This window comes from Peromyscus maniculatus, chromosome 6 (genome assembly GCF_049852395.1).
Source record: "Peromyscus maniculatus bairdii isolate BWxNUB_F1_BW_parent chromosome 6, HU_Pman_BW_mat_3.1, whole genome shotgun sequence".
In the NCBI taxonomy this organism is placed as follows: Eukaryota; Metazoa; Chordata; class Mammalia; order Rodentia; family Cricetidae; genus Peromyscus; species Peromyscus maniculatus.
Window position 1 is genome coordinate 107,250,869 of NC_134857.1, and position 23,106 is coordinate 107,273,974.

The window sequence follows — 23,106 nt, forward strand, 5'->3', positions numbered from 1 at the left end:
TAGCTCTATTTTATATCCTAAATAATTAATAGAATCTCCTCTTTGTATCTTTTCAGGAGCAATTTGTAATCCCCAGCAAGGCAAAATTTTCTTTACTTCTTCAAACATTCTTTCTAAAGTATCTGCATTTGAGTCAGCTAGTAAAATATCATCCATATAATGATAAATTATAGATTTAGGAAATTTTTTACGTATCACTTCCAATGGCTGTTGTACAAAATATTGGCACAGAGTTGGGCTATTTAACATTCCCTGTGGGAGGACCCTCCATTGAAATCTTTTAACCGGTTGAGAATTATTATAAGTAGGCACTGTGAAAGCAAATCTTTCTCTGTCTTTTTCTTGTAAGGGTATTGAAAAGAAACAGTCTTTTAAATCAATAACTATGAGAGGCCATCCTTTTGGTAACAGAGTAGGCAAAGGAATTCCAGATTGTAGAGAGCCCATCGGCTGAATTACTTTGTTAATTGCTCTAAGGTCTGTTACCATTCTCCATTTACCAGATTTCTTTTTAATAACAAATACAGGAGAATTCCAAGGGCTGGTTGACTGTTCAATATGCTGAGCGTTTAACTGTTCTTCTACCAGCTCTTCTAAAGCCTGGAGTTTCTCTGTTGTTAAAGGCCATTGCTGAACCCATACAGGCTTGTCTGTTAACCATTTTAAAGGTAGAGCTGTTGGTATTTTTGGAAGATTATCAGTTGTTGTGCCCTGTTCCTGTATAATATGGATGGCTGGTGACCACTCAAAATAATGCCTTCTAATATTTCTCTCAGAAACATGTGCTAGTTTATGATTTGTTTCTGAGATTGGAGGGATTTTAATCTGAGTATTCCATTGTTGCAACAAGTCTCGACCCCACAGGTTCATAGCTATGTTAGCGACATATGGTTTTAATTTTCCTCTCTGTCCTTCTGGACCTATACATTCCAGCCATCTTGCACTCTGTTTCACTCCAGATAATGTCCCAATTCCTAACAGTTGAACGTTTACCTCCTGAAGAGGCCAAGCTGGATGCCAAAATTCTGGTGCAATTATGGTAATGTCCGCACCTGTGTCTACCAGACCAGACAACAAAACACCATTTATTTTTATCGTTAATTTTGGTCTCTGTTCATTAATAGAAGTTTGCCAAAAAATTTTCTTTATGTTTTCTCCTGAATTTTCTATTCTCTCTTTTTCATCATCCTGACCAGCATGATTTATTCCAATAGTCATTTGGTTATTTAATCGCTCAGAGCAGGGATTTCCTCTACAGCTGCAGGAAAGGTTTGAACTGGTTTTGCTATGGGGGCCTGCATGAGGCCCCTCCGGGAGTTTCCCGAAAACTGAGGCAAAGGATTACCCTGTCTGTCCTTTGTTGATCTACATTCGTTGGTCCAGTGTTTTCCCTTACCACACCTTCTGCATACTCCAGAAGGAAGGGGCATTCTGTTGCCATTGTTCCTTGAAGAAACATTGCTTCTAGGAATGACCTGTTTACAGTCCCTTTTAAAATGTCCTTGCTTTCCACACCCAAAACATCTAACACTCCTCAAACCTTTTGAAATTACTTCTCCTACCCACGTATCATCATGCTCATCAACCTCAACATTAATTGTTTCTCTAATCCAATCTTCCAAAGGTGCAGATCTTGCCCTTAACGGCCTGATTATTCTTTTGCATGCTGCATTCGCATTCTCAAATGCCAAAGCTTCAATTATTGCCTTACTAGCTTCTGATCCTGAGACCATTCTGTGTACTGCTGAAGCCAGTCTTTCTAAAAAATCTGTGAAAGATTCTTTTGGGCCTTGCATAACCTTTGTGAATGACTCATGTTTTTTTCCTGGTTCATCAACTCTGTCCCATGCATTCAAGGCTGCCATTCGACATAAAATTACAGTTTGAACATCATATAAACATTGTGTTTGTATTGAAGCATATTGGCCTTCTCCAATAAGCTGATCCTGACAAACTTGTATTCCTTTATCCCTCCATTGTGTTTCTACGTTTCTAGCTTCCTCCTTAAACCAAGTCAGAAATTGAATTCTCTGGCTGGGTTCCAGAACAGCTTGTGCAAGGTCCCGCCAGTCCTGTGGTATAATCCTATTATATGTTGACCAAGAGTTTAACATTTGCTTTACATATGGGGAATGCATGCCATAAGATACTATTGCCTCCTTAAACCTTTTAAAATCCATCAGTTCAATTGGAGCCCAGATATTTTGTGTAGCCATTTGATCAGGCATCTGCTGTACGGTTACAGGATAAATTAAGGATGACTGTGTGAAAACAGGCTTTCTTTCTGTAACCTTATGATTCAAACTTGAACCAACTTCACTGTTAAAATTAACAGGTTTTTCTAAAGCTGTTATCCTGGCACTTAAATCGACTATCTTTTTAAATAGTAAAATGAGAATAAGCATGGTGATAAACTGCATAATTCCCATAATACTAATCTTTTCATATAGTTGTTCCATTGTCAGACTGCCTAAAATTTCAAACAAAACCCAATTTTCTTCCAATGTACACAGGAAACCCATTTTTTTAAATGTGGAAAAAATTTGTCTTTTAAATAGTTTCCTTTATGACTTACCAAATCTGCGTAGAACAGTAGAAATCCGAGCGAATTTCAAAACAGCCACCTAGAGTCCTAGGTGTGAATCCAGAGAGAGAGAGAGAGAGAGAGAGAGAGAGAGAGAGAGAGAGAGAGAGAGAGACAGAGAGACAGAGAGACAGAGAGAAAACAAGAGAGAAAGCAAAAGCGAAAGTGAAAGTGAAAGCGAAGGGGTAGCCGGCTAAAGCTTAAAGCCAGCCACTTGTTCCCTCTGAGCCGAGTCAAGGCTTGGCTTTACAGCCAGGGGCCCTGTTTAGCAGGGCAGGCCTGAGCTGTTTGTAGCACTGGCTTTAAGCAAGCAGCTCACAGTCCAGCCTGAGCCCAAGCAGACCTGGGCTGGGGCTAGGGAGCCGGCTGCTCCGGCTAGGGAGCCAGCCCCAAGCAGTTTTTAATGGATTCTTGTCACGTTGGGCGCCAGATGTAGATGTAACCAATCGTATTATTAAAATAAGAAACACAGAGCCAAGGTAAAAGAGAAAAGCCGAGAGGTCAGAGCTCAGAGATAAAATCTTACCTCCTGCAGTGCTCCTAGCTTCCCCGAGAGAGGGAGGTACTTCCTGTGTCCCTGTTTAAATAATCTTTCTGTTCTGCCTTCTCATTGGTTGTAAACCCAACCACATGACTGCCTCATCACTGCCTGTAAGTACCGCCCTCCAGGTCTTAAAGGCGTATGTCTCCAATACTGGCTGTATCCCTGAACACACAGAAATCTACCTAGCTCTTCTAACCACCACACTCTCACTATGGCTCTAATAGCTCTGACCCCAGGGCAACTTTATTTATTAACATAAAATTAAAATAACATTTCAGTACAAATAAAATATCACCACATATCAGAATAGCTGCTGCCAGGTGGTGGTGCCCCACGCCTTTAATCTCAGCACTTTGGAGGCAGCGGCAGGTGGATCTCTGTGACCTTGAGGCCAGCCTGGTCTACAGAGTGAGTTCCAGGACAGCTAGGACTAACTACACAGAGAAACTTTGTTGCTTTAGTTTTCCTGCCTTGCCCACAGTCAGGACAAATCTTTGTCACCCGCCAGTCCCACAGCCTCTCAGACCCAACCAAGTAAACACAGAGACTTATATTGCATACAAACTGTATGGCTGTGGCAGGCTTCTTGCTAACTGTTCTTATAGCTTAAATTAATCCATTTCCATAAGTCTATACCTTGCCACGTGGCTGGTGGCTTGCTGGCGTCTTCACATGCTGCTGGTCATGGCGGCGGCTGCAGTGTCTCTCCGCGTCAGCCTTCCTCTTCCCAGAATTCTCCTCTCTCCTTGTCCCACCTACTTCCTGCCTGGCCACTGGCCAACCAGTGCTCTATTTATTGACCAATCAGAGCAATTTGACATACAGACCGTTCCACAGCAAAACCTTGTCTCAAAAAACAAAACAAAAGAATAGCTGCTAATATTTTTTAATAATTTTTAGTGAAAGCCCAGTTATAACAGTCTTTTGCTTATTAGCATTACCTATTTGCAAATGAAACTATGTTTTTTTTTAAACTGCACTAACTAGTCCAGTCAAGCAGACAGTCCTGATGCTCCTCAGTACTCTGACTTTACAATAAAACTTTCAAAGCATGCTTTATAGTTCCTACTTCCTAGTCAGCAATAGAGTGTCTTCTGCTAGTCCACTCTCAGCAGTATAACAATGAATCAAAAGATAAAAATGGCCTGGCCTAGTGGTGCGTGGCTTTAATTCCAGCACCTGAAGGAGGCAGGTGCAGGTGAGTCTCTGTCAGTTGAAGGCCAGCCTGGTCTACAAAGTGAGTCCAGTGCAGCCAGGCAGGGCTACATAGAGAGACAGTCTCAAATAACAGCAGCAAGCTAAAAATAATAATGTTTAAGGGAAAACCTTCATTTTTTTAATATTTTTAAAAGCTTATTGATTTATAAATTTAAGATTTTTCTTCTAAATTGCTTTTGTTAGATATAGTTTCTAGAAATTAAATAGCAAATAGTGTTTCAAAGTTGTACCAAGAGAAGTGTATGCGCTACAGATTGAGTATTTTTAAAGAACTAAATGCTTACACACTGGGATTTTTAAGACCAAGTGGCTTTCAGTTATTTATTTATCTATCTATCTATTTATTTATTTATTTTAGTTTGTATGTATGTGTGTGTGTGACTGTGTGTGGATTTGTAGGTACCTGCAGAGAACAGAAGAGAAAGTTGAGTCCTTTGGACCTAGACTTATAGGGGTTTGTTAGCTGTCCAGTGTGGGTGTTGGGAACTGAACTCAGGTCCGCTGGAGAAACTGTAGGTGCCTAACCTACTGAGTCATCTCGACAGCTCCCAGATTTCTTTTTAAGGTTACACTTTTTTCTTTTGTAGTTTGTTTGTTTTTAGGTTTATTTATTTATTTAAAGATGTGTGCTCTGTCTGCATGTACAACTTTATGCCAGAAGAGGGCATCAGATCCCACTAATAGATACATTGTGAGTCACCATGTGGTTGCTGGGAATTGAACTCAAAACCTCTGGAAGAGCAGCCAGTGCTCTTAACTGCTGAGCATTCTCTCCAGTCTGCTTTTGTTGTTTGTGTTTTGAGACAGGGTTTCTCTATGTATCCCTGGCTGTCCTGGAACTTGCTATGTAGACCAGGCTGGCCTCAAATTCACAGAAATCCAGCTGCTTCTGCCTCCTAAGTGATGGGATTAAAGTCATACACCCCACCTGGTCTTTTTTTTTTTTTAATTACATTTTTTTGTGCGTGCGTGCGTGTGTTTGTGTCAGAAGACAATTTGCAGAGGCTCTCTCCTTCCTCCAGGTTGGTCCTGGGGAGCGAACTTGGGGCCATCAGGCTTAATGAAAGAATAAAAGTATAACTGATACAGAGCTACTATGTGTGATAAATGTTAAGAAAATAATGCTTATAATTTTTTCTTAGGCTCTATGGGGCAACAGTTGAGAACCCTATTTTTGTCAGTTAGGTTTATTGAAAAAGCCATTTGGTATTGATGCTCTGAAAACATATATACAAGTTACAATATACAGGTAGACTGAGCATATGGGTGTATTTAGGAAAACACATACATAGCAACAAGTAATGAAAAAGAGGCCATGAATTTGAAAGAGAGCACGAGGGGATATATGGCAGGCTTAGAGGTAGGAAAAGGAAGGGGGAAATGATGTAATTATAATCTCAAACCCAAAAATTGTTTAAATATTTATTTATTTATTTATTTATTTATTTATTTATTTATTTATTTCATGTGTATGGGTGTTTCTATGAATGTATATCTGCATATTAGAAGAGGGCATCAGATCTCATGGGACTGCAGTTACAGATGGTTGTGAGCTACCATGTGGATATTGGGAATTGAACTCAGGCCTCTGGCAGAGCAAGCAGCTAGTGCTCTTAACTGCTGAGCCCCTTCTCTAGTCCTAAAAAGAAGTAATTTTTAAAAAGAGATCATCTGTTTATTTGAACTGTTCTTGCTGTGTGGTGCCATTATACTATAGATATTAGGAAGGGATATATATATATATATATATATATATATATATATATATATATATATATATATTCAAACAATACATATGTGTATGACTCACCAATAGTGGACCACGAGCATGTCTAATTTCAAAAATCCATTGATTTTTCTATTGTATATTATATAATAAGTAAATATTAGCCTTTCAAGTTTTGTGCCTTGAACACAATGGTATTTTGATACAATATTTAAAGTTTGTACAATTCAGATACAGTAAAGGGTAAAAGTACATTTGAAGTTTTATTTTATTTGCATCAAGGACTCATTGTATAGCCCAAGTTGCCTTTGAATTCCTGATTCTCTTGCTTCAACCCCCTGAGTACTGGAATTACAGGCATGGCCTGCTTAGACAGCTACCTTCTTAAGTAATCACAGTGTTAGAGCGTTCATAAGTTAAAGCAAAGGATGGTTTCTTAGCATATTGTGTTCTTTGTGGAAAACATGGGTCAGTGTTGATAAAATGTGCATTCTGTTAATTCAGGCTCACCTAAAAGACAAAGGAAGTTATCCTTGAAGCTTCCTGAACCATTCCTGCTTTAATATATCCTTTCTGTTGTAATATCAGAGTAAGCAGGTTCTTGCTAGTGACCTTATAAAGTAGCTCATTTTCTGTAACACCGACTTTATATGTGAGAGTAATGAAACTGTAGCCACAAACTGACAACTGATTTCTAATTAGCAGGAACCAAAGATTTGGTTAGTCTTCGGACAGCCTTCAAGTTCTCCAGTAAATTCTTGATTTACTTTTAACAGCCATTGGTTAGTGATATTTTTGTTTTTCTGGGCATGGTGATTCACAACCATAATCTCAACACTCAGGAGAGAGGTTGAGGTAGGAGGTTTTGAGGCTAAGCGTGGGCTACATAGTACATTGTAAGCTAGCCTGGTCTACCTTGTCTCAAAACACATTTTTTTTAATAAAGGTCCGAGTTGTTGGCATTACCTGTGCAGCCTGCCCGTTCCCATGCATGAATGACCTTAAATTCCCTGTGGTGGTGCTGGACGAGTGCAGCCAGATGACAGAACCAGCCTCGCTCCTTCCTATTGCAAGGTAACCCACGCTCTTCCCAATAGTGCACACAAGTCAGTTAGTTCAGACCTTTCCTGGGTTCAGTCTCTCCACAAAGACTTGTCAGAATTCTTAGCAATTCAGTTACTAACATTCGCTTTGTAAATCATAAACTTTTGAAGAAAATATATCACAATTTTGTGAGCTTATGGTGTAGCTGTTGGAATCACACAGTCCTTAGAGCCTTAAGAGCATTAGTGCTAGGACCCTTAGAGGACTTCCCGGTGTGTCAGCTGCGTTAGTGGTTCCTACCTCCACGGGCAGGGTCCTCCTGGTCTTTTTCCTTTGTAGGACTCGATGGTTTAGCTTTTCAAAGTATTCTTTAAGTTTATGAAAGAATATGTAGAAAAGCATATTGAAAATGAAAGTTTGTCCGCAGAATTTTTTTTTTTTTAAGATTTACTTATTATTATGTATACAGTGTTCTGCCTGCATGTATGCCTGCACACCAGAAGAGGGCACCAGATCTCATTACAGATGGTTGTGAGCCATCATATGGTTGCTGGGAATTGAATTTAGGACCTCTGGAAGAGCAGCCAGTGTTCTTAACCATTGAACCATCTCTCCAGCCCGTCCCCAGAAATTTAAGAGTATAAAATATAAACTTTAGTAGCCAGTGGAAAATTGTGCTTCTAAAGCATCTTAAGGGCTGGGATATAGTTCAATAGATAAAACATGTATTTAATGTGATTCCTGAACTTAATTCCCGGGACCATGAAAACTAAAAATAGAAGAGTCTGACACAGTCGGACCAGCAGACCTTGCTCGGTCCCCAGCTGATGAGTCAGTAGGGCACCAGTTGTCAGGGCTTGCCTGGGACTCAGGAGACTCCTGGGCACAAGGTTTTTTAGCTTTTTACTGAAATAGCACTGGGCAATCAGAGTGATTTGGCCACTCCCCAGCAGCCAAGTTTGGAGGGTCACTGAGGCCCTGGGTGGAGCACGGAGCCTTAACACAGTTCTGCTGTATTCTAAACGCATTGTGGCCTTCATTTGATCCTTAACAGCCGAACTCAGAGTTACTACCTCCAGCTTACTGGTAAGAATGTAAAGCAGGAGGGGTTGGGGACTTAGCTCAGTGGTAGAGCACTTGCCTAGCAAGGCCCTGGGTTCAGTCCTGAGCTCCGACAGAAAAAAAAAGAATGTAAAGCAGGGAGAGCTACAGATTAGTTGAGTTATTAGATAGAGTTGAGGTTTGGATGCAGGTTTGTGTGAAACTAGGACTTCCCCACACTGTCTTGTTCCTACTTAGAATGACATTTTGTCCCGAGGGCCTTGTTCATCTCACTTTTTTTTTTTAATTTATTTTTATTTTATGTACATTGGTGTTTTGCTATTGGTGTTGGGTCCTTTGGAACCCGAGCTACAGACAGTTGTGAGTTGCCATGTGGGTGCTAGGAATTAAACCCGGGTTCTGAAAAAGCAATCAGTGCTCTTAACTGCTGAGCCATCTCTCCAGCCCTTATCTCACTTCTACAACGGAGTTTAAGCCAAGGAATTCCAAGACAGCTTCAGAGTTTCTGGGGTCTTAAGATCACTGTTTCTCAAATGTGTTCTGTGAAACACTAACTATGTAGAGGAAAGGGGCGCCTAGTACATTTACTGTGGAAAAAAATGTATGTTAAGTGGACATGTGTGTGTGCACATGGGTGTGTGTGTCAGTGTTCACCCATGTATACCCAAATAGATGTACAAGTGGAGGCCAGAGCTTGGTATCTAGTGCATTCCTTTGTGGTTCTTCAGTCTCTTCTTTTCCTTTTGCAATTTTAAATTTTTATTTATTTTATGTGTATGATATTTTGTTCATATGTCTGTCTATCATGTGAATCCTGGAATTGGAATCGAGTTATGGACAGCTGTGAGCTGCCCTGTGGGTACTAGAAATCACAACTTGTCCTCTGCAAAAACAAGTGCTCTTAACCACTGAGCCGTCTTTCCAGCCGTCTTCACCTTATTTTTTGAGACAGGTTCTCACTGAATCAGCAGCTCACCATGTCAGCTAACTGGCCAGTGAGTCCCTGGGGTCCTTCTATCTCTCAGTTCCCAGAACTGGCATTATAGATTTGTACTATGATGTGTTCAGCTTTTATGGCAAGTGCCAGCATATGAACTCAGGTCCTAGAGCACTTTACCCCTGAACATCTGCCTAACCCAATATTCTCTGAGGTAATATTTCAAAACCTTTAAAATGCCAATTAGCACCATTGAACCACGCTAGCTCTTAGGCCACTCTTGACACGTGAATTCTAAGAATACATTTGGGAAAGTGCAATGAATGTTAGTATACCCTTTCACTTTGCTTAGATTAAGTTTCTAAATTGTTTCTTTTTTAGGTTTGAGTCTGAAAAGCTAATTCTCGTTGGGGACCCCAAACAGCTGCCTCCTACAATTCAGGGTTCTGATGCAGCTCATGAAAATGGATTGGAACAAACTCTTTTTGATCGACTTTGCTTAATGGCATGTACTTCTAACTACTTTAAGTTATCATGGCTTGTATACTGTGAGGGTGGATAAAGTATGGAGATATGGTACCTTACCCTTGTTCTTAAATACTTTATAATTGGAGTTTTTTGGAAAGTATTCATCTTAAAGACAAGTGGAATCCTCTTGTTCTAACATGCCTTTAAAACAGAAGTGTTTGTTAGTGTACATCGCCTTCCACTATCCATGAGTGTTCCATTTAAGAGGGACAGTAAAGTGGCATTTCGTCACAGTACCAGCAACCACCACCTCTGTCTAGGTACCCAGCAACCAGTACCTAGTAATGGAGAGAAAAAAAAAGTTTTTTCGGTAAATACTTCAATTTTTATTTATTTTTTGTTAGCATGCCCAAAATGGTTTTCACTGTGACATTTCCCTTATACATACATGTCAGTCTCTTTTGTTTATATTTGCACACCCAAGCTCACCCTTTTTGTTTATATTTGCACGCCCCTTCTCTCCCACCCCTACTGGTCTCCATCACCCCCCAATAGTTTCCCTTCAGCTTTCATGACATTTGTATTCAATTACTCTGTTCCTCTGTTCTGCTCTCTTCTGATAGTCTTTCTGCTTTCATGTCCTGTGTGTGTGTGAAGAGTAGATATATTTAAATGTACAGTCCATATATGAGAAAAGTAGTGTTTAGCTTTCTGAGTCTGGCTCATTTCATTGACATTCTGGTTTCTAGTTCCATCCATTTTCATACAAATTACATCACTTCATTTTCTTTCTAAGTTGAATAAAACTGTTGTATATATATACCATCTTTCCTTTACAAATTTGTTTTGTTTTGTTATTCTTGTGTAAGTGTGTGTGTGAGAGTGTGTGTGTTTCATGTGCTACAGTACATAATGTGGAGGTCAGAGGACAGCTTCTTTCTGGAGTTGTTTCTCTCCTTCCACTGTGGCTCCCAGGGATTGAACTCAGGTCTCCAGGCTTGCATGGCAAGCACTTTTCAGTTATCACTCCTCTATTGATGAGTAACTAGACTGCTTCTACAGTTTTGCTGTTGTGACTAGTGGAATAAGAAACATGAATATGCAAATATGTCTGGTTTGCTGACTTAGAATCCTTCAGGTAAAACCCAGAAATGCTATATCTGGGTATAGTTTCATTTTTAAATTTATATATATTTATATAAAATATATTTATAAATTAAACAATTTATACTTCTCTACTGATTTCATAGTTACTGGATCACTTTTCACTCCTACCAACATGAGACCAAAGGGTTTCCTTCTCCACCTGCTTGTTCATTTTCACCATGTGTCTGCTTTTCTCTTTTTAATTTTATTTTTGAGATCGTATTGTTTTTATACATAAGAGTGTTTGCCTGCCTGCCTGTCTGTGTACCATGTGTGCAGTGTCTGCAGAGGCCAGAAGAGGGCACTGGATCCCCTGGGGCTGGAGTTAGTGGCTGAGCTGCCATGTGAGTGCTGAGGATTGAACACTGGTCCTCTGGAAGAGCAGCCAGTGCTCTTAACCTTGGCACCACCTCTCCAGTCCCCATCGTGTGTTTTCTTGATGATAGCCATACTGACTGGTTGAAATGCAATCTCAAAATTTTCATTTGCACTTCTCTAATGGCTAAGGATGATGAATGCTTAGTTTTTGTCTTTTTACATTTATTTATTTTGGGGGCAAAGTAGGGGGCACACATGCTGTGGTACAGATGAAGTCACCAGACAACTTGTGTAAGTTATCTCCTTCTACCATCTGGGGTCCAGGAATCATAATCAGATCTTCAGGCTTGGCAACAAGTACCTTTAACCGCCAAGCCATTTTACTGTGATGGGGTTAATGTTTGAGTTTTGGTATTTTGGGAGAACCCTGGAGATTTCAGATATTAACGCCTGTCAGATGTATAGTTGGCAGATTGCCTTCCATTCACCAGGCTCTCTTCACTCTGGTCATGGTTTATTTTGCTATGTAGAACACTTTTTAATTTCATGCAGTTCCATTTGTCAATTCTTTTTTATTTTGTGTGTCGTTTGTGTCCTTGTCCTTGCCTATATTTCCTCTACTTGTTATAGTTTCAGGTTTTATATTAAGGTCCTTGATCTAGTCTGGATTGGTTTTTGTGCAGGCTGAGAGATGCAACTTCACTTTCATTCTTGTTTCCCCAGTGCCGTGCTGAAAAGCTGTCTTTTTCTGTGCAAGCTCTGATACCTTTGTGGGTTCGTTTCTTGGTGCTTTCTTCTGTTTCACTGGTTCCTGTGTCTGTTTCTGTACCAGTGTCGGCTGTCTTTGTTACAGTGACTCTGTGGCAGTTTGAGATCAGGATTGTGAGGTTCCCAGCATTGATTCCTCTGCTTGGGATCACTTTGGCTAATTGGGATCTTTTGTGGTGTCAGTTGAATTTTGGAATTGCTTTTGGGTTTTGTTTGTTTTCTAGTTGTGTGAAGGATGACTGGAGTTTTGATGAAGACGGCATTGAATCAGTAAATTACTTTCAATAATTTTCAGCCATTTTCTAGTGTTAATTTCGCCAATCTGTGTATGAGAGGTCTTCTCATCTAATGTTTTCCATTTCTTTCTGTGTCTAAAAGTTTGCACCACAGAGCATGCAGAGATCTTCCACATCCCTGGTTAGGCTTATTCATAGGTATTTAAATTTTTTTTATTATAAATATGAATTCCTCCCTAATGTGATTATTTATTTTTGTTTGTTTGTTGGTGGTGGTGAGACAGGTTCTCAGGTAGTCCAGGCTGGCCTTAAACTCACTATGTGTCCTTAGGCTACTAATCTTCCTGACTCTTTCCCACTTGCTGTGACACCACTCCCAGTCTGCTTTCTGTTGACACAAGTTCATTATTGTTCTATAAAGAAGTGCTGATTTTTATATGTTGATTTTTATTTGTAAGCTGCTACTTTGCTGGAAGTATTCATCAGGTCTAAGAAGTTTCTTTTGCAGTCTTTGAGTTTGTTTAAGGAAAAGATTATGTTATCTGCAAATAGGGATAATTTGACTTTTTTTCTTTTTTAGTTTATTTAATTTTTTTTTCATTTTACATACCAGCCACACTTCCACCTCCCTCCCCTTATTCTGCTCCCCCTAACCTCCCTCCCACCCCATCCCCCATCTACTCTTCATAGGGGGTAAAGCCTCCCTTGAGGAGTCAACATAGGCTAACACACTGAGTTGGGGCAGGACCAGGCCCCTCCCCACTGCATCAAGGCAGAGGAAAGTATCCCACCATAGGGAATGGGCTCCAAAAAGCCAGTTTGTGTACACAGGATAAGTCTTGGTCCCACTGCCAGGGGCCCCACAAACAGATCAAGCCACACAACTGTCACCCGCATTCAGAGGGCCTAGTTCGGTCCCATGCAGGTTCCCCAGCTGTCAGTTCAGAGTCTGTGAGCTCCCATTACCTTGGGTCAGCTGTCTCGGGTTTTCCTTGTCATGATCTTGACCATCCTTGCTCCCATAATCCCTCCTCCCTTTCTTCAGCTGAATTCCAGGAGCTTGGCCCAGTACTTGGTTGTGGATCTCTGCATCTGCTTCCATCAGTTGCTGGATGTAGATTCTATGATGACACTTAGGGTAGTCACCAATCTGACTACAGGGGAAGGCTAGTTCAGGTACCTTCTCCACTATTGCTAGGAATCTTAGATGGGGTCATCCTTGTGGATTTCCTGGGAGTTTCCCTGGCACCAGGTTTCTCCCTAACCCCATAATGGCCCCCTCTGTCAAGATAGATCTCTTTCATTGCTCTCCTTCTCCATCCCTCCCCCAACTCTGCCATCTCAATCCCTCATGTTCTCATTCCCTATCCCTTCCCCTCACCCATACCCCAGTTTACCCAGAAGATCTCAACTATTTCCCCTTCCTGGTATGATCCATGTGTGTCCCTCTTAGGGTCCTCCTTTTTACCTAGCTTCTCTGGGGTTGGGGATTATAGCCTGGTTATCCTTTGCTTTGCATCTACTTATGAATGAGTATATACCATGTTTGTCCTTCTGAGTCTGGATTACCTCACTCAGGATGATTTTTTTTCTAGTTCCATCCATTTGGCTGTAAATTTCATGATGCCATTGCTTTTTTACTGCTGAGTACATATACTCCACTGTGTATATGTACCACATTTTCTTTATCCATTCTTTGGTTGAGGGGCATCTAGGTTGTTTCCATGTTCTGGCTATTACAAATAATGCTGCTATCAACATAGTTGGGCAAGTGTTCTTGTATAATTGAGCATCTTTTGGGTATAAACCCAAGAGTGGTATTGCTGGGTCTTGAGGTAGATTGATTCCCAATTTTCTGAGAAACCACTATACTAATTTCCAGAGTGACTGTACAAGATTGTACTTCTACCAGCAGTGGAGGAGTATTCCCCTTGCTCCACATCCTTTCCAACATAAGCTGTTATGATCATAGCCATTCTGACAGGTGTAAGATGATATCTCAGAGTCGTTTTGATTTGCATTTCCCTGATGGCTAAGAATATTGAGCAATTCCTTAAATGTATTTTGGCTATTTGGGATTCTTCTGTTGAGAATTCTGTTTAGATCTATACCCCATTTTTAAATTTGATTGTTTGGTATTTTGATATCTGATTTCTTGAGTTCTTTATATATTTTGGACATCAGACTTCTGTCAGATGTGGGGTTGGTGAAGATCTTTTCCCATTCTGTAGGCTGTCTAGTTTTGTCTTACTTACCATGTCCTTTGCCTTACAGAAGCGTCTCAGTTTCAGGAGGTCCCATTTATTAATTGTTGCTCTCAGTGTCTGTGCTACTGGTGTTATATTTAGGAAGTAGTCTCCTATGCCAATGTGTTCTAGACTACTTCCTACTTTCTCTTCTATCAGGTTCAGTGTAATTGGATTTATGTTGAGGTCTTTGATCCACTTGGACTTGAGTTTTGTGCATGGCGATAGATATGGATCTATTTGTAGTCTTCTACATGTTGACACCAAGTTATATGCCAGCACCATTTGTTGAGGATGCTTTCTTTTTTCCATTGTACAATTTTGTCAAAAATCAAATGTTCATAGGTTTGTGGATTAATGTCGGGATCTTCAATTTGAGTTCGTTGATCCATGTGTCTGTTTATATGCCAATACCAAGCTGTTTTTATTACTATAGCTCTATAGTAGTACTTGAAGTCAGGCATGGTGATGCCTCCAGAAGTTCCTTTACTGTACAGGATTATTTGGCTATCCTGGGTTTTTTGTTTTTCCATATGAAATTGAGTATTGTTCTTTCCAAGTCTATGAAGAATTGTGTTGGGATTTTGATGGGGGTTGTGTTGAATCTGTTTATTGCTTTTGGTAAGATTGCCATTTTTACTATGTTGATCCTACCTATCCAAAAGCATGGGAGATCTTTCCATTTTTTTTGGTATCTTCTTCAATTTCTTTCTTCAAAGACTTAAAGTTCTTGTCATACAGGTCTTTCACTTGTTTGGTTAGAGTTACCCCAAGATAATTATGTTATTTGTGGCTATTGTAATGGGTGATGTTTCTCTGATTTCTTTCTCGGCTCATTTATTATTTGTATATAGGAGGGGTACTGATTTTTTTTTAGTTAATCTTGTATCCTGCCACAGTACTGAAGGTGTTTATCAGCTATAGGAGTTCCCTGGTAGAATTTTTGGGGTCACTTTATGTATACTATCATGTCATCTGAAAATAGCAAAAGTTTGACTTCTTCCTTTCCAATTTGTATCCCTGATCTCCTTTTGTTGTCTTATTGCTCTAGGTAGAACTTCGAGTACTATATTGAATAGATATGGGAAGAATGAACAACCTTGTCTTATTCCTGATTTTAGTGGAATAGCTTTGAATTTCTTTCCATTTAGTTTGATATTGGCTGTCGGCTTGCTGTAAATTGCCTTTATTATGTTTAGGTATGTTCCTTATATTCCTGATCTCTCCAAGACCTTTATCATGAAGGGGTGTTGAATTTTGTCAAAGGCTTTTTTTTTAGTATCTATTGAGATGATCATGTGGTTTTTTTTCTTTTACTTTGTTTATATGGTAGACTACATTGACAAATTTTAGTATGTTGAACCACCCCTTCATCTCTGGGATAAAGCCTACTTGATCATGGTGGATGATTTTTTGATGTGTTCTTGGATTCGATTTGCCAGTATTTTATTGAGTAATTTTGCATCAGTGTTCACAAGGGAGATTGGTCTGTAATTCTCTTTCTTAGTTGGTCTTTGTGTGGTTTGGGTATCAGGGTAACTGTGGCCTCGTAAAGAGTTTGGCAATGTTCTTTTTGTTTCTATGGTATGGAACAATTTGAGGAGTATTGATCTTAGCTCTTCTTTGAAATCCTGGTAGAATTCTGTTCTGAAACCATCTGGCCCTGGGCTTTTTTGGTTGGGAGGCTTTTGATGACTGCTTCTATTTCCTTAGGGGGTTATAGGTCTATTTAAATTGTTTATCTGGTTTTGATTTAATTTTGGCAAGTGGTACCTATCCAGAAAATTGTCTATTTCTTTTACATATTCCAATTTTGTGGAGTACAGGTTTTCAAAATGTGATCTAATGATTCTCTGGGTTTCCTCAGTATCTGTTGTTATGTCCCCCTTATCCAAACTAACTAAAAGGCAGAGAAAGAATATCCAAGTTAACAAAATCAGAAAAGAAAATCAAGATCAGATAAACAATAGAAGGGAATTCAGGGCAGGAATCCAAGGCAGGAAGCTGGAGCCAAGAGAGAAGGCAGGGTAAGTTGTTTACTGACTTGTTCATCCTGCTCTATTATACACTGGGTGGCACATCTATATCTATCATTAATCAAGAAAATGCCCCACAACTTGCCTAGAGGCCAATTTGATAGAGGAATTTTCTCAATTCAGATTTCTTCTTCCCGGACAATTGTAGCTTGTGTCAAGTTGACGAAAACTAAGAAGAATAATGCCTCATATGATTTCTGTTCTTAAGTCTGTGTTTGTACTGTATTGCTTTTCCTCACTGACATGTGTTCAATCATCCTTACAACCGTGGGATGAAACCAGCTTTGTTATGGTGGATGATCTCCCTAATGGAGTTGAATTATTTTGTATGTATTTTATTGGGAATTTTTATAGCTGTATTCTTCAGGTATATTGGTGTATAGTTCTCTTTTTTTGTGGTGGTCTGGTCTGCTTTTTTTTTTTTTTTTGGTTTTTCGAGACATGGTTTCTCTGTGTAGCTTTGCGCCTTTCCTGGAGCTCACTTGGTAGCCCAGGCTGGCCTCGAACTCACAGAGATCCGCCTGGCTCTGCCTCCCGAGTGCTGGGATTAAAGGCGTGCGCCACCAACGCCCGGCTGGTCTGCTTTTAATATCGAGGTAATGTTTGCTTTGTAGAACAATTTTGCCTCCAAATGAAACCTCATACCGTTCAGCAGTTACTCCCCACACCCTCCTACCTCCAGCCCCTGGCAACCAGTTGTCTGCTTGTATGGGTTTATCTGTTTTGTGTTTTTATCTTGATGGAATCCTACAATATGTATCTTATATCTTTTACTTAGCATAGTTTTAAAGTTTGCCCACTGTGCCATCTCACCAGCCCACACTGTTTTGTTTTGTCTTAAATCATCCCAAATGGCAAATTTGTACTTACTAAATAACAACTTCCCATTCCTCCTTCCCCCCTGTACCTGGTAACCTCTGGTCTTCTTTCTGGAAGACTTGGTTTGTGATCATCATTGTTGTCAGAAATCACTGAATATTACGTTATGTAGCTGTACATAATTTAGTCACCTCTATATCATTGAAATCCTAGTTATTTCTATTACAAGTAATGGTCCTTGCAGTATTTTTATACCTGCGGCTCCATCCTAGGTTTTGCATGTGTGCTGATTTAGACTTAGAAACTTCACCAAGTCTGTACCACTTAGAGTAGTGAGACTTGATGTCTTCATTGTTTTTTATGTTTCTCATAGAAGATGATTTGTTCATGAGGTTATTAACTCTACACTTAATATAAGTTTGTTGTTGGCAGTCTTTGCACCTACTCAAGATGTTTTAATAACAACTGGAAAGTTTGGCTGATAGTGTGCTCCAGAAGCTTGCTGGAGTGGTGAGACTTGGATGCAAGGACACAGTAGTGAGAGCTGGAGCTGTTTGAATATTCTGAATGAAACAGTGGCTTTAGCAAGGAAGAAAGTGAACAGACTGTCTGTGCTAGCAGGTGTTGAACGTGGGGCCTAGTGTGAACTAGGCAGCACCATTGCATTGGGCAGCCACCACAGCCCTCTTTTCACTTGGTGTTTTGAGACAGTGTCTCACTAAGTTGGCCTTGAATTCCTTGTGTAGTAGTCTGTGAACACACTTTTCATAATGTGTTTTAAATATTTTATCTGTAGTTTGTTCACTCATTGTTGTAATTTATCTAAGAGCGTGATGTAACACTAAAATGTTTTAAATATGGTTTCTTTCTCTAGAAAAAAGGAAATGCTGTGTTTTAACTTTTGTTTTCCTCCATCTAAATTTCTTAGGGTTACAAACCCATTCTGTTGAGAACCCAATACCGCTGTCACCCTGTGATCAGTGCCATAGCTAATGATCTGTTTTATGAAGGAAACCTCATGGATGGCATTTCAGAGACAGAGAGGAGCCCTGTCCTGGAGTGGCTGCCCACGCTGTGTTTCTATAATGTAACAGGAGCAGAGCAGGTGAGTGACGTCAGTGTTGATGGGAATCACTACTTAATTTCTTGGTTTAATGTTATTGTTGTTGTTTGCATGGCTTCAGAGTCTTTCTGTAGCCTTTCTGGGAAGATAATTTCAGATCTGTTTCTTACTTCAGGTCGAAAGCGAGAACAGCTTCCAAAATGTGGCAGAAGCTGCTTTTACACTCAAGCTAATCCAATCACTGCTTGTAAGTGGAGTAGCGGGCTCCATGATTGGGGTGATAACATTATACAAGTCGCAGATGTACAAGGTGTGTGCTGCATAGGATGATATTTATCACATTCTAAACATCATAGTCTATATTATAGTATTTGGTGTTACACCAGCAGTAGTTCCCTTTGGTGCCTGAGACCTTTGGGACTGTCATTTGTGTACTTACAAAAGAATATTCTGATGTATTTTCTGGCCTGGATTTTTTCTGCATAACTCAATGTAAACCTAACAAGGTTTAATTAAATTCACTTTACAGCTGTTGGGACAAAATGTAAATAAACAAATTAGAGGAAGAAAATGAGGTGTATGCTTTGTGTCTGGGGACAGATGGAATTGAGACTGTTTTTCAAAATGTTCTTGCATTATTACATTTCATCAGTAAATTAAGGATGGATACCAGGTATTAATGTACATAAGAGCCAGTTACTTCTAAGTAGATTTTTATAGTCTTTTCTCTCTTAGTGTTTTTTCTTTTTCATTATTAGTTACTTCTCAGTTCAAATTAGTATATAAAAATAAAATCCCATCAATAGGTTAATCTTCACTCAATTATGCTTCATAAATAAAAATAATACTGCCATTTTTAATTTTAGAAGCTTTCTACCTAAATTCATATAAGTTGTAAGAAAGAAATAAAAAATGCTCCTGAATTAGTTTACTCCAAATGGTTGCATTGTTGACCAGTTTGGGGACTAAGTTCTTCATGATCTCTGCACTTCCTGAGCCTGTCCTTTCTCTACAGATTTGCCATTTACTCAGTGCTGTGGACATTGGCCATCCCGACATTAAAGCTGTGCAGGTGTCCACGGTGGATGCCTTTCAGGGCGCTGAAAAGGAAATCATTATTCTGTCCTGTGTGAGGACAAGACAAGTAGGATTCATTGATTCAGAAAAACGAATGAATGTTGCATTGACCAGAGGAAGGAGGCATTTGCTGATTGTGGGAAGTTTATCCTGTTTGAGAAAAAATCGACTATGGGGGCGTGTGATCCAACACTGTGAAGGTAAAATAAAAATGTACTTATTTCAAGCATTTTTAATTAGAACTGACTTTGTGGGCGGTTAGTATGGTTAGTGAGGAATAGCTGTGACTCATGTCCCCTTGGGAGATGCCCGAGGGCACAAGAACATGGAGACCCCTGTAAAAAAGTGTTCTTATGTTCTGTATCTTTTAAGGAAGGGAAGGTGGATTGCAACATGCAAGCCAGTGTGAACCACAGCTAGACCATCTTCTTAAAGATTATTTTGAAAAACAAGCAGAAGAAAAACAGAAGAAAAAGGAAAAAGAAAAATCTAAGGATAAATCTCAGTAACAGAAACAACAACAAAGCATGGCCAGGAGTGTTGGATTGTTGTAAATTCAGAATCTTTTTACACTGTGTATTTTTAATAGTTTTCTTTATTCTAAAGCCCCTAATACAAAAAGTTACATTATTTAAATAACATGCCAAATAAGTGCATGTAAAAATTTGCTCTTTAAAAAGGTCTGCATTTTATATTAAGATAGGCAGATGTTTGTGTGATAGACAAATGTCTTGTTGTGAAAGAAACAAATTTTACAAGAGTCAGGAAGGCATTCAGTATGCATAAAAAATACATGGTCTCAAAAGCACAGCCCCAGTCAAGACTACTAGCAGTTTCTTCTGAACTGGAACATTGGGATTGAAATACATGAATTGGGGCTGGAGAGATGGCTCAGTGGATAAGAGCACTGGCTGTTCTTCCAGAGGTCCTGAGTTCAATTCCCAGCAACCACATGAAGGCTCCCGACCATCTGTAATAAGAACTGGCGCCCTCTTCTGGCCTGCAGACAGAACACTGTATACATAATAAATAAATCTTAAAAAAAAAAAAAAGAAAGAAAGAAAGAAATACATGAATTGGCCCAGCATTTAAAAACTAAAACCATTAACAATAAAAACTTAAAAAATACAGGAGAGAAGGTGCAGCACAGCACTGTGCCACAGACAGTAGGTGCTGTAAGTCTCTGGGGAGTGGACAGGACAAGTCACTTTCAGCTCTCCTCGGGTCTCCTCCCTGTGCATTTATCTGCACAGTACTTACTGGTGTATGTGTAGAATAAGTGGATAATGTACAAAATAGAAAAGTGTACAAAATACAGAAGCTATATAAAAGAAAACAAAATTACCTAGAAATCCACTGTTCAGGTTATCATTAACAAATTGCTCCCGTCTTTCTGTGTTTATAGTCACTCTGTAAATATAGACATGTAAGTTTTAGGCATTGTTAATAAAGGAATGTATTCATATACAGATGGAAAAAATGGCAAAGTCTTGATATCAGTGTATTTATTTTTAGCAAATAAAACATTTTAGTGACCCAAATCATTTAGTATTTATTTAAGAATTATTTTAGCTTTTATTTCAAGAACACAGAAAATTGTTTCCTTAAGTTTCCTTGTAATAAAATCTTACCAGTCTAGGGCTGGCAGGATGGTGCAGTGGGTACAGGTACTTTGCTACCAAGCTTGACAGCCTGAGTTTAGTCCTGGGTCCCCACGTGGTGCACAGCAGGGAGAGCCGACTCCTGCAGCTCATCCTCTGACCACACACGTGCCTGGCCACAGGGCCGTCCCGCACACATGTACTAAATAAGTTAATGTCCTCAAAAATGGTAGCGGACATTTACACTAAAAATGATAATTGTCTCTGTGGAACTCCTATGTGAAAGAAAAAGTAAATCATAGTTACTCTTTTTTCATTTGTGTGTGGGCGTGTTCATGCTTGTGTGTGTACATGTGTGAGTGGGGCAGGTGACAGCAAGTGTCTGGTATTGCTCCATACATTATTCCTTTGAAATACCATCTCTGGGCTGGAGAGATGGCTCAGGGGTTAAGAGCACTGGCTGCTCTTCCAGAGGTCCTGAGTTCAATTCCCAGCAACCATCTATAATGAGATCTGGTGCCCTCATCTGGCCTGCAGGGATACATGCAGGCAGAATACTGTATATGTGATAAGTAAATCTTAAAAAAAAAAAAGAAAGAAAGAAAAGAAAGAAGAAAGGAAGGAAGGAAGGAAGGAAAAGAAAGAAAGAAAGAAAGAAAGAAAGAAAGAAAGAAAGAAAGAAAGAAAGAAAGAAAGAAAGAAAGAAAGAAAGAAAGAAAGAAAGAGAAAGAAAAGGAGAAGAAATAAGGACTCTGAACCTAGAGCTCATGGTTTTTTGACTAGATTGATTCTCCTGCTACTCTTTGTCTTTCTCAGATCTGAGTGACAGGCATATGGGAGGTCACCTAACCTGTAGGTGCTTATATCCAAATTCTGGCCTTCATGCTTGCTCAGCAAGTGTTTTTACCTGCTGAGCCATCTCCAACCCAGGAGTTACTCTTTTTAAGTGATGTGAAGTAAATGATGAGATTCCCCATGTGACTTTACAATGTATGAGGAATATTTGAAGCAAGTATTATAGAACTGTGCTTTGCCTGTGGGCTGTGTAATATAACAACTAATATTTAAAATGAATTCCTGAGCTTTGCTGTTCAAACCTCCCATTTTTTAAAAAAGATTTATTTATTATATATAGTGTTCTGCCTGCATGTATCCCTGCCCGCCAGAAGAGGGCACCAGGTCTCATTATGACTGGTTGTGAGCCACCATGTGGTTGTCAGGAACTGAACTCAGGACCTCTGGAAGAGCAGCCAGTGCTCTTAACCTCTGAGCCATCTCTCCAGCCCCAAACCTCCCATGTTCTTTTTTTCTTAATTTTGAGTCTTTTCTTGGCTAACTCCAGCAAAAGTTTTAAATGATTTTATTTTCTAAGACAAATAAAGAACTATGTCTTTTATTTATTTTAATATTTTATGTATATAATCGTCTTGCCTACATGTATGTGTGTATATCATCAAAATGCCAAGACTTACAAAACGAAGAAACACCAACTCTCAGAGGCAAATCTGTAAGAGACCTTAGTAGAGATTGTGAAAACCAAGAAAGGATGGTATGCAAGTTCAAGCCCTGACTGTGAATAATTACCAAACAAATATCTAGTAAAATTATCTTCTAAGAGTAACAGAGAACTTAACAAGCATTTCAAGACAGGCACAAACTAACCAAACTCATGACGGCCAAGCCAGCATTGTAGGAGATATTAAAGGAATCCCACACAGAAGAAGAAAATCACAATCGTACAGAAAAGAATAAATTTCATGAGAGGAGTAGATGAACAAAAAAAGCTAGTGAACCGGTTGTGTTCAACTCAGAAAACCCTAATATAATAAGGAAAGAGAGACAATGAAAGAACAAACACTGATTGAACCAAACGGAAACACAAAAGTACAGGAACCAGCCTGTCCCTCTCAGCAACTCAGAATGTACAGTCATTAAAAAGACCTAGCTATTGGGCTGAAAAACAAGATCTGTTTGTTGTCTCTAAGAAAAACACCTCTCTGGCAGACATGCACAAAGAGAGTCAAATGATGTTAGCTGGCGTACCAAGCCAAAGTTAAAATGGACTCTGGTAAGGTAGACCTCAAGCAAAATGGTAAGATAAAAGAATGTCGCTGCATTTTACTGACAGGAGTAATTCATCATGAAATAATGGTGTACTCAAGTTCACAAAAGCATAGCAACCACTCTTAGCTATAAAAGGCAGATCTGTCCAG

General features: G+C 39.5%; 1 protein-coding gene across 8 annotated transcripts in view; it reads left to right on the plus strand.

The window, feature by feature from the left end:
* Zgrf1 (zinc finger GRF-type containing 1) overlaps window positions 1-19,931 on the plus strand; it is a 72,524-nt gene extending 52,593 nt beyond the window's left edge. For all 8 annotated transcript variants that reach the window (XM_015993165.3, XM_015993168.3, XM_076574930.1 and 5 more), the window contains 6 exons: window positions 7,019-7,146; window positions 9,497-9,620; window positions 18,081-18,257; window positions 18,391-18,525; window positions 19,231-19,492; window positions 19,665-19,931. In XM_015993165.3, coding sequence (XP_015848651.1) covers window positions 7,019-7,146; window positions 9,497-9,620; window positions 18,081-18,257; window positions 18,391-18,525; window positions 19,231-19,492; window positions 19,665-19,801 — 963 coding nt within the window. In that variant the 3' untranslated portion in view covers window positions 19,802-19,931. The remainder of the gene's footprint in view (window positions 1-7,018; window positions 7,147-9,496; window positions 9,621-18,080; window positions 18,258-18,390; window positions 18,526-19,230; window positions 19,493-19,664) is intronic.
* The last annotated feature ends 3,175 nt before the right edge of the window (window positions 19,932-23,106 follow it).